This window comes from Podarcis bocagei, assembly GCF_964188305.1.
Source record: "Podarcis bocagei genome assembly, chromosome: 8".
NCBI classification, from domain to species: domain Eukaryota; kingdom Metazoa; phylum Chordata; class Lepidosauria; order Squamata; family Lacertidae; genus Podarcis; species Podarcis bocagei.
Genome location: NC_138133.1, coordinates 64,413,263 through 64,428,660, shown reverse-complemented (window position 1 = coordinate 64,428,660; position 15,398 = coordinate 64,413,263). Strand labels below are relative to the sequence as shown.

The 15,398-nt window shown below is 41.3% G+C and overlaps 1 protein-coding gene across 1 annotated transcript in view; it reads right to left on the bottom strand.

Moving 5' to 3' along the window:
• Positions 1 to 2,068: 2,068 nt before the first annotated feature.
• CNBD1 (cyclic nucleotide binding domain containing 1) overlaps positions 2,069 to 15,398 on the bottom strand; it is a 137,192-nt gene continuing 123,862 nt past the window's right edge. The window contains exons 12-13 of the mRNA XM_081204838.1: positions 2,555 to 2,614; positions 2,069 to 2,271 (exon numbers count right to left, since the gene is read on the bottom strand). Coding sequence (XP_081060964.1) covers positions 2,137 to 2,271; positions 2,555 to 2,614 — 195 coding nt within the window. The 3' untranslated portion in view covers positions 2,069 to 2,136. The remainder of the gene's footprint in view (positions 2,272 to 2,554; positions 2,615 to 15,398) is intronic.

The window sequence follows — 15,398 nt, the reverse complement described above, 5'->3', positions numbered from 1 at the left end:
AGTATTTCTTTGCTTAGTTATTTGTATCCTTTGTATGAGTGTGAGTTACTCCTGTGTTACTTCTGTGTCCAGTTAGTAGTAGTAGTACTCACCCTTCACCAGCAGCTCTCAGGATATAACAAATTACTATTGCAGGAATAGGGCAGGCCATGAAAACACACATCTCAGATATCAAAGAGCAAACAAAGAGCTGCATCTTCAGCATTCACCAAAAGCCATAAAGAAGCTAGGGTATTCTACAGCTTAGGGACTGCCACAGATAATGCCCTCACCCAGGCCACCATAACTGCCAAGCATCTAAGGGAGATGGAATTACCAAGAGGCTAGAGGGGTCTGTTGGAAGGAGGCAGTCTTTCAGATATTTGGGGCCCGAGTAATTTAAGGCTTTGAACACTAATGTGAATACCTTGAATTAGGTCCAGAAATGAAATGGCAGCCAATGTAGCCCCTTTAGAACAGAGCGTGCAAATTATAACGTGTAAATGTAACAGAAGCATGATTAACGGCTAGAACCAGCACTTTTTTTCTGGCGTTACTCAACAGTACGCAGTACTGGCACCTTTGCTTTCCTCTTCCAGCTATTGCAATGACCCTCATTGTCCCTTCCAACTATGATTCGACTATTCCCTCCCACATCCCCTGTGCCAAGTTCCTAAGAATAGGCTGATTAGATGGAAATGGAAAGCATCAATGTTTTATCCCCTTGCCCTTCCCAGCCCTGCAACTCTATGGTGCTTCTCATAAATTACAGTTGATCCAAAAAGCACTACTGTTTCCATAGAAACTTGGGGTAGGGATGTGTGCGCTGTTCATAGGAGTCAAAATGTGCTCCTTCAGGTGATCCTCTGGGCCAGAATCAAAGTCACATGGAGTAAGGAGGACCTTGTTTTTTTGATGTGCCAAGCATCTCCCTGGCTTGCGGCCACTTCCAGGACAAACACATAAATGGGAGCTCTGCATGACTTCTGCCACAGATGTGAGATGCATGAGAGCTCAGTGGAAGTGTTTTGCTCATACCACAGTCTAGTCACAGTCTTTGAGGTCAGAAAGGAATTAAGTCAGAATAACAGAGGGATCTGAGGGATTACATGTGGGGGGGACTCATCTGGGAAACACAGACCTGGTATTACTTTGTGTTTCTATCTCATTTTATACATAATACCTATTTAAGACCATGTGTGAAATAATATCACACCATGTTGAGGCACATCAACTCCCAACAGTTAATGATGTGAGATAATATATACATACCCAAATAATTTACAAGCATTCTGTAAAAATCTGTTTGTGCTTTTACTATGGGTAGTATTCAACCAAGTTTTTCTCAGAAGAGGCCCGTTGAAATTAATTGATGTAACTTAGTCATGTTCACCAACCAAGATGGCTTTTTTAAAGGATTGGATAAATTCATGGAGGAGAAGGCTATCAGTAGCTACTAGCCATGATGACTATGATCTGCCTCCACAGTTGGAGGTGTCAATGCTTCAGAATGCCACTTACTGAAAGCCATTGGAGGGTTAGAGTGACCTTGTGTTTAAATCTTGCCTCTGGGTTTCCTACAGGCATCTGGTCATCTGCTGTGAGAACAGGATACTGGACTAGATGGGCTGTTGGCCTGATCCAGCAGACTGCTTAATGTTCTTAATTAATTAAATCAATTAACTCCTAAAACAAATTCATTTCACTACATAGCAACATAATTTTATGTTTAGGGTCTTGGTCCATTTTTTCTTTACTTGCATGTGTGTGTTTTTTTAAAAATAAGAAAACCCAGTTTAATTAAATATGGAGAACGCTGATCCAGAAAGCTGTTGACCCTGATATTTTCCATAGGCTTCTTCAGGCTAACTAAATTATTCTAAATGGAATAACCTTTCCTACTACTATTATTATTAAAAATGAACTGAAATAGGAACATTAAATGGTTTTATAATACAGGAATCAAGAGGAGCTGGACAAAGGAAAGGATACCACAAAGAAACGAATAACAGTAGCACACTGGGCTATTGACAGTAGTGAATGGGAAACAGAAGTAATTTTGAAAAAAGCCACAAGGACAACAGAAGAGTGGAGGGAGGAAATAAGCAATGGCTAAACTGTTTGTTTACACTGAATATCCATGTTGTTTTACAGAAATCATCTATAGGTAGAAACGTGGGCATCCTCTTGATTCCTTTTCTCACCCCAGTTGGAAATCAGATGTTTGTGGATCCATTTTCCGACACCAGGACAAATGCCATTATAGAACAATGCATCCTTCAATATGATATCCTGATAATAGGGAGAAAAATATTGGATATTAAAACCTAACAACCAGTACTTCAATATCTAGTAAGCAATCATAATATAGGCTACTCACAGGAAGGTTCCAGTAACTCCATTCACTTCAGTAAGCAAGAAACAGCATTTATTGATTCATATTGTTTAAACAGTGGACTGTAACTGATGGAAATTATTTAACCTTAAAAAAAAAAACCCAGTGCCCTATTAGGAGTAATCAAAGCAATGTTTTCCTTCCCAAGCCTGCTCAAAATATTCTCCATTATTTTATTACCTTTGTATGCTTCCATTCCTTTTCTGTCTCTTTTCTAATATATTTAAACTTGAGATCATCCTGCAAAGAAAGAGAGAACAATGGTGAATAGTTTAAACCCAATGTTTTTTCAATTATCTAGCCTTTGGTGGCCTAACTTCAAGAACTACCTAATTTTATAATCCCTCCAAGACTTCATGATTTAATTTATATGATTTTACATAAAATACCTCATTTCTAAACAACATGTCATGGAATATTATCACTGCAGGACACATTAGAATTCAATAACTGTTCTCAAATAAGAAGAATAGCGTTCCCTGCATAAGGAGGTTACTATCAAAACACTGGCATATGTTTCTCTCAGAACCACCCAGCTTTTTTGAACAACTGTCTCTTTCACTCAGTCAGATATGCATATATACATATATATATATATACACACACATATACCAAGTTGGTTTTCATTTGTAGAAGGCAAAGACCCTGTACTAAGATACACAAATGAAAACTGCATGTAACTAATGAATACGTTAATTGTAGCCCTAAATTAAACATTTTTCTTACTAACGCTCCTCAAACTCTATAGACCAGATTGTACTTTAGGAAGAGCTTTTAAAACAAATAAAGTACTCTCAGTTTTGACTACCATGAATGGACAAAAGGGCAGCTTGTTGCAACTGATCTGATTAAAGGTGCAGTAAGTAAGGTATATATCATTGTTGTAAGGAAACACCTGGGAGCAATTCTTGAGCTAGTACGCAGCATAAAGCAATATACCTATTTAAGGGATATTTGCAGGAACCAAAAGGGATATAAGTTTTATTCCACAAAACACTTCTTGGGGGAAGCCTACATAAAATCCAGCTATTACACCTCCTGTGTTCAGCTCCTGGATAAGTGCCTTGACCCACAACGGAAACAAGAAAATGCACACAACCTGCGGACTGCCACACAATGTGATCCCCGTTGCTACGAAACTAATAATGGCTGGGAGTCAGAAAGTGACAAGTGAGGAGAGATGGAAGTAGGAGAAAGCAGAGACTTGCAGGGTCAATCACTTTAGAAGCAGCCATTTAAATTCAATAAAAGACAGCATTCCAGAATAAACAAAGGAAAATCCCGTGAGTTCACTTGGAGCAGAATTATGCAAATTAAGACCATTCGTGCAAAACATTCAGATGTTTCCCACACATTGAAACTCAGTTCCCCAAACTGAAGTTATAGTGCGCGCACACACACACAAACACACACATATATATCCTGAAACATAATATTAGCAAACCCAATTCAATGAAAATTGGGCAATAGGGTCTCATCATCTAAGGAAGGCAAGGGTGTGTGACATCCTAGAAATGAGAATCTCTAACTGCCACCCTACCAATAGTACTTAACTGCAGGACTGCAACAGAGAATCATCTTAATCGAACAGAGGCAATATGTATGCAGAAACATAAATCTCTATGAGATCACAAAGCTTTTCACCAGGAACTTGAAAGCACAACTGGGGACACCTGGAATTATGTGTGAGCAGCACAGCAGCATACCATATCAGCTCAGAGTAAGATGAACTGTTCTCCAATTGGAGGGAGCCAATCTGATTCATATCTGAGCTCATCCAATTAAGATAGTTTCATATATGTTCAAATGAAAGTAACTTCTGCTCAAGCACTGGAGAGGATAAGCATGCCAACAGTGAAGGGGGGGGTGCAAAGATAAGGGGAGAACAAAATGGCCGTTAGTTGCTGGAGGGACTAGTAGCACACCTTGCTATAATACAGGGATAGCTGACATGGCACCTTGTAGATGTTGCTGAACTCCAACTCCCATCAGTTGCAGCCAGTATGATCAGGGATGGTGGGAACTGTAGTCCAACAACATCTAGAGATCACCATGTTGACCACTTTAAAAGTCACATCAGCAGCACAGACAAATGTCCACAATACAGTCATACCTTGGGTTACAGACGCTTCAGGTTACGTTTTTTCAGGTTACAGACCCGCCGAAACCCGGAAGTACCAGAACAGGTTACTTCCGGGTTTCGGCAGTTGCGCAAGCACAGAAGCGCCAAATTGCGCTTTGTGCATGCGCGAAGTGCCAAATCGCAACCCGCGCGTGCGCACATCCCGCATGGATCATGTTCGCAACCCGAGCGTCCACTGTAGTTCTGTTTTATGTATCAAGAAAAGTACTGTATTTTTCCATGTATAAGACGACCCCTATTTTTTTAAAACCCAAAATTAAGAAAATGAAAGCCTAAAATAGAAAGCAAAATCTGGATGATTGGTGGTGGCAAGTTGTTGATCTTTTGGGGAGCAATCGCCCTCAAAGTTTCCAGCATGAGGTGCATGCAGTGCACCGTGGTGCAGAAGCAAAGGTAGCGACTGAGGCACCACCTGCTCCCCCTCGGTGGCAGCTGCTGCTGCGGGGAAGTGGGGGGAAGGAGGCTCCCAAGCAGGGTACCGAGGAAGACCTGGGGGAAGGCAGAACCCACTCTGCGCCGGGCCATGCCGTCGAGCAAACTGAGCTGAGGAAGGTGGTGAGCAGGCTGCGGGCAGGGTGGGAGTTTGAGAGGGGAAGAGGGGGGCAAGGGAAGAAGGGCAAGGAGAGGTAGCTGAGGCAGCTCTCAGCGGTGGCGGTGGCAGCTGCTCTCGATCCTGTGGTCGAGGCAGCGGGGGCTTCAGGAGGTGAGCCAGTCGCCAGCATGCAGCCCGGAAGGGGAGGAGAAAGGGGGGACAGCACCAGGAGGGGCCACCTCAGTGTGCCCAAGCCAAAATCCCGGATATATGCTTAAATATTAAAAAAATTCCCCCAGATGCCCAAGTTCCGTGTACAAGACGTCCCCCAATTTTTTACTATTTTTTAAAAGCAAAAAACCTCATCTTATACACGGAAAAACACAGTATGTGCTAGTTAGAAAGGCATTCATTATCTAAGGGGTTGCGGGTGACGCTGTGGTCTAAACCACTGAGCCTCTTGGGATTGCTGATCAGTAGGTTGGCGGTTTGAATCCCTGCGACAGAGTTCCTGTTGCACTGTCCCAGCTCCTGCCAACCTAGCAGTTCAAAAGCACACCAGTGCAAGTAGATAAATAGGTACTGCTGCGGTAGGAAGGTAAATGGTGTTTCTGTGCTCTCTGGTTTCCATCACGGTGTTCCGTTGCCCCAGAGGTGGTTTAGTCATGATGGCCACATGACCTGAAAAGCTGTCTGTGGGCAAACGCCAGCTCCCTTGGCCTGAAAGTGAGAAGAGCGCTGCAACCTCATAGACACCTTTGACTGGTCTTAACCGTCCAGGGGTCCTTTACCTTTTTTACCTTTACATTATCTAAGCTTGCACAGACAAATCAGAAAAAGTTATTGGATCATGAAAGCATAGATTCATAAGGGCTGGCAAGGACCAAAGGACTATTGAGTCTGACCTGTTGTGTAGGACTATCCATCCCCTTGGCACCACAATTAAACATTAACAACCCAGACTGCATGAACACTACCCAAAGCTGTTCAAAGTGGTGCTCAGACATTCTCAAGAAACTAGTCTAGTATACCTTGTGGGTGTCACAAGGAGTACAGAATTGGATTATTTGTGGGAAATTGCATATGAATTAAAAGAAAGCATGTTACCATTAAGAGAATAATATTCAATATTTTCTCATTAGAAAGTTAGCATAACCTGTTCACCATTTCTGCTCTTCATATATATATGACCCAGAATGAGGGTGGATGACTCGGAATATATTATGCTCTTCCCATAAATTGCTATTTAACCAAAAATTATCCAAGATTAATAAGCACACAGTTTTCCCTCCAGCATTCATAAAACTAATGAGGAATATTGAGTGCAAGGTAGGGAATATTAATTCTAAGGGTTTAAAAAATAATAATTCCATATTAAAATGATGTTAATGAAAATATATATCAAAACCCCAATGGGAAAATTAAAATGCCACCAGCCCGAGAAAATTACGGTGCCATCAGCAGTCATCTCAAGTCATTTAACAATGCTATTTAAGAAGTTCCTAGTGGTCACAAAGGAACTGTCAATCTTTGGAAACAATTCCAAATCAGCTGTGGAATTCTAAAAGATGGAAAACAATACAACACAAATGCAACACAATAATAATAGAAAGCCACACAAGTTAGCTCAATGTTTTATATTAAGGGTTGTTGTTTTTCTAAACCATCTAAATAACAATTGTGACATGATAAATTCCTTCACCTTTGCCACCTGAGATAAATATGTTTAGGACCCACCCTGTATTTTATGATGGCAAGTTGTTTTAAACTGTGTTTAATGTTAGATTTTACATTGTTGTAACCCATCCTGGGACCTTAGGGTAAACAGTAGGGATATTATTTTCAAAGAGACAATTGTCACAATCCAAAGAATGCTAATGTGATTCTTCTTGTGAGCTAGAGTTTCTGGGTTTTATTTTCCAACTACATGCCTCCCAATGACCCCAGGAAAAAAAAATGGGACAATCAAGTTTTCTGTGAGATCTCAGTGGCCATTTTGGGTGCCGCATTCTCATGAGCTCTCTCACTGTGTTCTTGCTCCCCCCAAAAGTACTTTTTCAGGGCTTTTTGGTTTAATGACTTAAGGGAAAAGTGACTCTTCTCAATTTATGAATTAATCCATGTGTTTATGTACATTTTAAATCATTACAATTTGTGTGTGTACATAAACCTACAATCTGCAATTATTACATTCATCTGTATTTTCCCCTGATTATTACATTCTAATTATATGTTGTGAGCAGGATTTATTTATATTGGATAGCAAAAATGAGCAAATTTATTGTATTATACAAAGAACTGCAATATGTCTTATCTGTGCCATAAAATTAGACTAGATATATGGCATGTTTAGGCAACAATATGTACCTTTCTGTATTGGCTTCAGTAAAGTGCCATAATATTCTGTATTCTGAATTTTGTCACATTTACAGCCCATATAAATATAACCAACCCAAAATTATTTCATGACGCTAATTTATTGGCAGATTACTTGTAATCATTTTCCTCCCTGTTCATTTCAAATCTGGATTTCAAAACATCACGATTCCCCAGCTACAGAGATACTGGTCCCTTAGAGAAGCAGCTTAATTTAATATGTACACAAATTATGCAGCACCCAAAGCCACCTAAGGATGGTCATAGGAAAAGAATTCCTAGATCTGGCCACTCCTTAGCTCTTCAGAAACATCTGTGATTGTGAGCAGGGAGATTTTTATTAAATGCATTATTCTTATTTAGGATGGATTCCAAAAGATTGAAATAGATGTTATGAGATCACTGGAAGCCTATTAAGTTTTTCGGGTGGGAGCAGGGATACTGTGTTAATCTGAGGGCATGTTAGTCGTGCAAATGTTAACTGCTAGAATGCTAGCTTTCCACAGGTAATCAGTGATATAATGTAGCCAACTTTCATTTTTCCTGGATGAATCTCAGCAACTTGCAATGCTCACAGTCAAATACAATATGAGCACTGTGGTCCCAAAGGTTGCTTACTGGCTTGGATTTTAAACCAAGACAGAGAAGGGAAAGCAAAGCCCTTAAATAAATGAATGTTAATTCCAGGGAATGACAATCGGATTTTAATTTGCCCTGGATCACTGCTGTGTTTACTGTTGATTTCCGTTGATATTTTAATGTTTTACATTTCTTTAAATCAATTGTTGTTGTTGTTGTTCTGCACCATCTTGGAATGTGAATAAATCTTTAAACAAAGCAATTAAATATACAGTATATAATATATACTGCATCACGGTTCAGTACGCTGGTTTGACATCAACTGATAGGAAATGTCTACAGAGGGTGGTAAATACAGCGCAAGATATTATGGGCTGTCCCGTGAATCCGCTGGATGAAATAGCGGAAGAACGTTGCCTCAGGAGAGTGAGGAAAATTCTCAGGGATGATTCACACCTTGGCTGGCACTTTCTTGATCTCCTGCTCTCAGGCAGAAGATATAGAAGCATGATTAGTCACACCAACAGGGTAAAGAACAGCTTCTATCTGTGGGCTGTTAAGCTGCTGAATGAAAATATAACAACAGGGCAAGTGACTTTTGGGTTTGGTGGGTGTGCGTCAGTAAATGAGGGGAATTAAGACTAAGAGAGCTGACTGGGGGGTGCTCATGTAATCTCAATGTATACAAGTTGTACAAGTGACAACAAAGTATTTCAATTTCAATTCAATAAGTCATTGCTCCTCCAGTCACTTACACATTGGCCTTCAAGCCACCTGTCCCCCATCACCTCAAATTCCTTGCTATGCTGGTGATGGTACAGGTGGGACAGAAGCAGGTAGGTGCCTGAAGTCAGTAAGACTTCTTCAAACTTCCTCAAACCTGGAGTTGACCTGTATCTCCCTTCCTTCAAAGGTGAAATGAGCATCTTTCTCCTCAGTTCCATCTGACCAGTTTTCAGCAGGGGTTAGCTCCACACAGGAGTCCAGTTGGGAGCTCCCAGGTAGAGTCATTCCCAGCAGGACTTGCATTTGGCCTCAAATTAAAAATATGTCTAATACAAGTCCCAGGGAACAATCTGGAATGTTCTTTAAGGTTCCCAGTTGTTCCTTTGAAACTGCAGGGACATTCCAGTACACATCAGGAAGTGTCCTCTGCATTTGATATCACCACACACATATATCATATGAACATGTGCATCTGTCACCTTGAGCCAATTACAAGCTCTTTGCCTATGTCACAGGATTGTTGAAAGGAAAAGGAAAAAAGTGCAACTGTTGTAAACAAAAACACCTTCAACAGATAAATGGACAGGCTGCTTGGACAAGTGAAACCAACCACCTGTCTCCTTGATCCTTGCCCATCCTGGTTGATAAAAGCAAGCCGGGAAGGGCTGGGCGATGGGCTCTGCAGGGTGGTGAATGCTTCCCACTGTGAGGGAGCCTTCCCAGACCCGCTGAAAGAGGCGGTCATTAAACCGCTTCTTAAAAAAACATCTTTAGACCCAGCCATTTTGGATTTAGGTTGGATCCTGACAAGACAGAAGTACTGTTTTGGGGGCACAGGGGGTGGGTGGATGTGGGGGATTCCCTGGTCCTGAATGGGGTAACTGTGCCCCTGAAGGACCAGGTGCGCAGCCTGGGAGTCATTTTGGACTCACAGCTGTCCATGGAGGCGCAGGTTAACTCTGTGTCCAGGGCAGCTGTCTACCAGCTCCACCTGGTACGCAGGCTAAGACCCTACCTGCCCGTGAGCTGTCTCGCCAGAGTGGTACATGCTCTAGTTATCTCACGCTTGGACTACTGCAATGCGCTCTACGTGGGGCTACCTTTGAAGGTGACCCAGAAACTGCAATTAATCGAGAATGGGGCAGCTAGACTGGTGACTGGGAGTGACCGCCGGGACCACATAACACTGAGAGATCTGCATTGGCTCACAGTACGTTTCCAAGCACGATTCAAAGTGTTGGTGCTGACCTTTAAAGCCCTAAACGGCCTCGGTCCTATATACCTGAAGGAGCGCCTCCACCCGCATCTTTCAGCCTGGACACTGAGATCCAGCACCGAGGGCCTTCTGGCAGTTCCCTATTTACGAGAAGTGAGGCTACAGGGAACCAGACAGAGGGTCTTCTCGGTAGTGGCGCCCGCCCTGTGGAACGCCCTCCCATCAGATGTCAAAGAGATAAACAATTACCTGACATTCAGAAGACATCTTAAGGCAGCCCTGTTCAGGGAAGTTTTTAATATGTAACGCTGTACTGTTTTTAACACTTGATTGGGAGCCGCCCAGAGTGGCTGGGGAAACTCAGCCAGATGGGCGGGGTATAAATAAATTATTATTATTATTATTATTATTATTATTATTATTATTATTATTATTATATAAATGGAATGAAATAAAATTTTAGCTGTAAGCTGTCTTAAGTCCCTGTCATGGAAAAAGTCAAGATATAACAATAACAACAACAACAGCAACGGAAACTGTGAGAATGATCAGGAACATACCAGAGAGTAAATCCTATTCAACACAGTGGAACTTAGTTCTGAGTAAAAATGCTTAGGATTGCATTGTAAGGCTGAACAGTCTTTTCCCAGTTACTTGAAAGTAAGCTCCATTGAATATATTGGGATTTACATCTGAGTAGACAGTATCAGGCTCCATTTACAATAAAGGAATAAACACTCCACGGGTTTCCTTAAAAAATGGCTGGCTGCTGAAGCAGTGCAATTAAAGAATTTAAAATGGATTTCCTTCAAAATTATAGGAAGGGCTTCGTATGCCTGCTTCACAATTTCCTTCATTTGGTGCAGGTATTTTATTTTCATTATAAACAGGACTCTATGCCGACACACACACACACACACACACACACACACTTTTAATTGTTCTCCAAGATGTGGAGAGAGAGAAAAAGGAAACCGGAACATTCTGGGATCAAATCAGAAACTAGGATGGCTTCTGTAATTCTGGGACTGTCCCTGGAAAATCAGGACACGGAGGGTATGTAAGAGCTGGTTACCCGAGTTACAGTGCTTGTTGATTTATTTATTTTTCAGGGCTGGGGGAGAAGTAATTTTCTGTAGGGAAACAAATAAAGCTTTCACTGGGTGAGGAAGTTTTGTGTTTCCCTGGTTATGCTAAATGCATCTTCTACTGTATCTTGATAGCAAGAAGGGAGCCAGACAACATCATTTTATCCACAGCTCAAGCGCTCTAGGACTGGACTATTAACTTCCTTTTCTGCTACCATGGCAACAAGTTTTGCAAGAGTGTTGGTTTGGAGAGAGTTTTTTCTTTCTTTCTAAAGCCTCTTGTTGCTTTTTTTCCCCTCATAGTTTTTTTTGCCAGTAACCTAATCTTTCTAAGCTTTAAGTGTCTTGACCTTGGATGCTAACCCACTTATTTGGAAGTAATTTCCACTGAAACAGTGGCCACAATCCAGCACATGCTTAGGTACACTTAAGCCAATTAATGCCAACAGCGTAAGCACACAAAACTCTGTGTAGGGTTTGTTTGTTTAGGATTGGATTGTTGAGCTGTCAATCAAATGATGTTCATGACCGTACACATACAGAGAGGATACAGTTTTCGATAGAAAAAAGCTAGTATTATTGAAACTCAGTTTAATGCACCATTGTGAGATGTTTTCCAATACCCTGTTATGTACTTTATCACAGTAAAAGGAATAACATTAAGTATAAGGAATAACATTATTTTAAAAGGAACCATTTTAAAGGTGTCTTCATACATTACAGCAATGCTGAACAGTACAAATCTCATCTTACAAATAAAAGTAATTGTTCTAGATAATACATTCAACTTGTTAAGGAGAATTTTCAAATGCCAAAATGACTATAAGCTAATCTTTATCTAGTTTCAGAAAATATTGCTATTAACATGCAAAAGAAATTAATAATACTAATTATTTGTCCTGGAGATTTGTGTGCTTGTGTGTGTGTTTACATTAGAGCCAGAAAATAGGCTAATACTGAAATGCGTATGTGTTACTTATTTTATTGAGGATGCTAATTACAAAGAAGGCTTAAAGAAATGTGAAAACACATCTAAATACTAATTAAAACCAAGGTTAGGCTGGGAACAGTGATTTACCACTTGAAACAAGACTCTGTGAAAATCCTCATTATGCTGGAAAAAAGGTTCCAGTTCACCAGTTTGACTGACTCACTGCTGTTGTGGAATTTTTTATAAATATGCATATTCACTATTACTGTCCTTGGTAGCTTGCTTTCGTAGGCAGGCAGCTTCTGTTTGAAAACTTTGTCATATTTAGCCTTTGGAAACACCTGATAACCTGCCCCATAACCTGCCCTTTAGAATGATATTTCCATATCTACCAAACCAGGGGTAGAGGAAAATGCACACATTACGAGCAAGCACATTTTCTGGTGAAGGTAACATACAAGAAGCAGCATTATCAAATAAATCAAGTTTCTAGGGTAATATGCAATGCTATATTCTTGTTGTGGGGTGAATAGGGTGATAGGGGAAGGGCAGTACCTCTAGTGGGGGACACATCATGCTCCTCCTGGGGTAGTTTGTCTACCCTGCACTCAGCTCTCACCTGTGACTCCACTGTCCAGCAAGTGACAGTGATCACAGCCCAGGAATGGCCTCAACTGGCTGGCTAAACCAGGTGAAGGTAGTCGATGAGCCTCAAACCCTTGGTGAGTTGGGGACTTGCCCTGTATGTCAATACAGGCTCCAGTGGATTGAATGGACAGGACCAATAGTGGGTCCAACAGTCAAGAAGGTGGTTTCTGCACGTGCTTTAGAGGGAAGTGATGGGCAGATGGGGCTCATCAAGCTAGGAAGGTAGCCTATCTAAGACAAGGAAAACTCTGATCCTAAACCTCCGCTGCCTTGTGGAATACCTTTGGGAGAAGATTAGGCTAAGGAATAAACCCTACACAAATCCAGAGTGGAATTCCTAAGACATTTGGATGGCACTTTGTACACCACATTCCACAAGTCCTGGTGCCAGATGTATTGCTCTGCTTTCCTTTGGAGCACATCAGTGAGGCTGAGAGTGGGATCTTGTCATTAGGGCAGCCTAGGACCTCCACACACACTGCCCAGGTTTGCGTCCCAGGAAGGCCACTTTGGAGCTGCTAATGCAGCAGTTTGACTTCACCCCTGGAGGAGCACTCCATTGTCTCTTGAGACAGATGGATGCCAACAATCCTTGTTGTGAATTTACATCATGTGTACCAGAGGTAGGCAACCTAAGGCCCGGGGGCCAGATGTGCCCCAATTGTCTTCTCAATCCAGCCCATGGACGGTCCAGGAATCAGTGTGCTTTTACATGAGTAGAATGTGTGCTTTTATTTAAAATGCATCTCAGGGTTATTTGTGGGGTGTAGGAATTCATTCATTCCCCCCCTTCAAAATATAGTCCAGCCCCCCACAAGGTCTGAGGGACAGTGGACCGGCCCACGGCTGAAAAAGTTTGCTGACCCCCAATGTGTACTATCTCTAAGAGAAATAGTTTTGCATGTTCATGACTGTATGCATGTTAAGGGTGCATGGTTATGTGTGGGTCTGTCCTCATTCACTACTGCAATGTGACAGCTCTTCATGCTGAAAAATGTTCCCACACCTGATTTTAATGCTTCTGGATTTCTACATAAGTAGAGAGTGCTCCAAATATGTGGGAATCACTAACTTAGATTTGGCTGTGCTGATTTAATTTGCTCATTTCCAATATTTATAGACTGCATTTCTCCGGAGATGCCCACAAAGCAGTTTACACAACAGTCATGAAAATAATCTATCAAAATAATATGGCGTTAAAACAAACAAACAAAAAAATCAGTTTCATAAACTGATAGCATAGTATAACTTACTTAAAATATCTGCTGAAATAGTATGGTTTTGGTCAAGTGTCTGCAATTCAACAGGGAGGAGGCCTGTCTGATCTCAACTGGGTGGTCCACAATACCTGAATGCACAGCTCCTGCTGGATACGAATCATGCATCTGAGCCACTAGGGACCACTAACAGAGACTCTCACAAAGATCTCAGTGGTGAGGCAGGGATATAAGGCATTGTGTGGGCTTTAAGGTATACTGGAGCTGAATTATTAAGGGTTAAAGAACCTTGAACTTGGCTTGCTAACATGTGGGCAGTCCGTGCAATCCTTTAAGCACCAGAGTTATTATGTGTTGGTGGTTGTCTGTCCCCAACAATGGTTTAGCCACAACATCTTACATCAGATGGAGCGTCTAGATTTGCTCCTTCCAAATAGATAGGCACTCAGCCACCCTGAGCTCACTTTTAAAGAGAATGGTTATGTTTGTTTTGCTAAATCAATTCAAATGTCTACATAATTTTAAGAGTGTGTCACCGGACAGGCAGATTTCACATGAAACTAAATAAGATATCCTCCACTCAGCTTCATGGCTTGACAAGACCCGCAACACATCCTACACATAGTTGCTAAATGCACCGAGTTCTTTACAGTTCTTCAGTATGTTGAAGACTTGGTTCACCAGCCTCACAGTATTCTTCACAGACTCTTTTAGGCAATCGAAACACAATAAAGCAGAGCATGAAACACAGACTAGAATGGTAAGATTCTTCTGTATGATCCAGATGAGGTTGAAAAGTATTTATTGGGGGGGAATGGATGTTGCTTGCTTAATTAATAAAACATTAAATTTTAACCACACCGAATTATGCAATATTTAAGGGAAATATGAATATTTGATGGTATGGAAGTTGCAGGAACTTCATAAAAATGGAGTTTAAACATTGACAGTCTCTGTGGCAAAGCTATGTTGACTTTATTTTAGGTCAGTTTTCATATGAAAAATTGCTTACTTAAGAAAACAGTAAGATGCCTGCTGGCACAGGACCACCTAAGCCCACAGCGACCAACCAGATGCCTATGGGAAGCCCACCAGCTTCCTGCTATTGTTCCCTGGAAACTGGTATTCAGAGTCAGACAGCCTCTGCTCCAGAAGGTATTATCTAGCCAGAATTACTAGTAGCTGTTGGAGGCTTCCCCATCCATGAATTTGTCCATTCTCTTTTAAAGCCATCTAAGTCTATGACCACTTTCACATTATGCATTGCATGAAGAACAACTTTCTTTGGTCTGTCCTGAACCTTCCCCACATTCGACTTCATTGGATGACCCCATGATATAGCATTATGAGAAGAGAGACAAGAAACATTCCTCTCTATCCACATTTTATTAACCTTTTATCACATATCTCCATACTCACCCTTTTGTCTAAACAAACCCTAAAAGGTGTTGCGTAATCTATTCTTTTTAGGTCCAGACCTGTGGTCATTCTGGTCTCTTCCACACCTTTTCTATTTCTGTAATTTCTCTTTTGAGATACAGTTACCAGAACTATACACAAAATTTGCC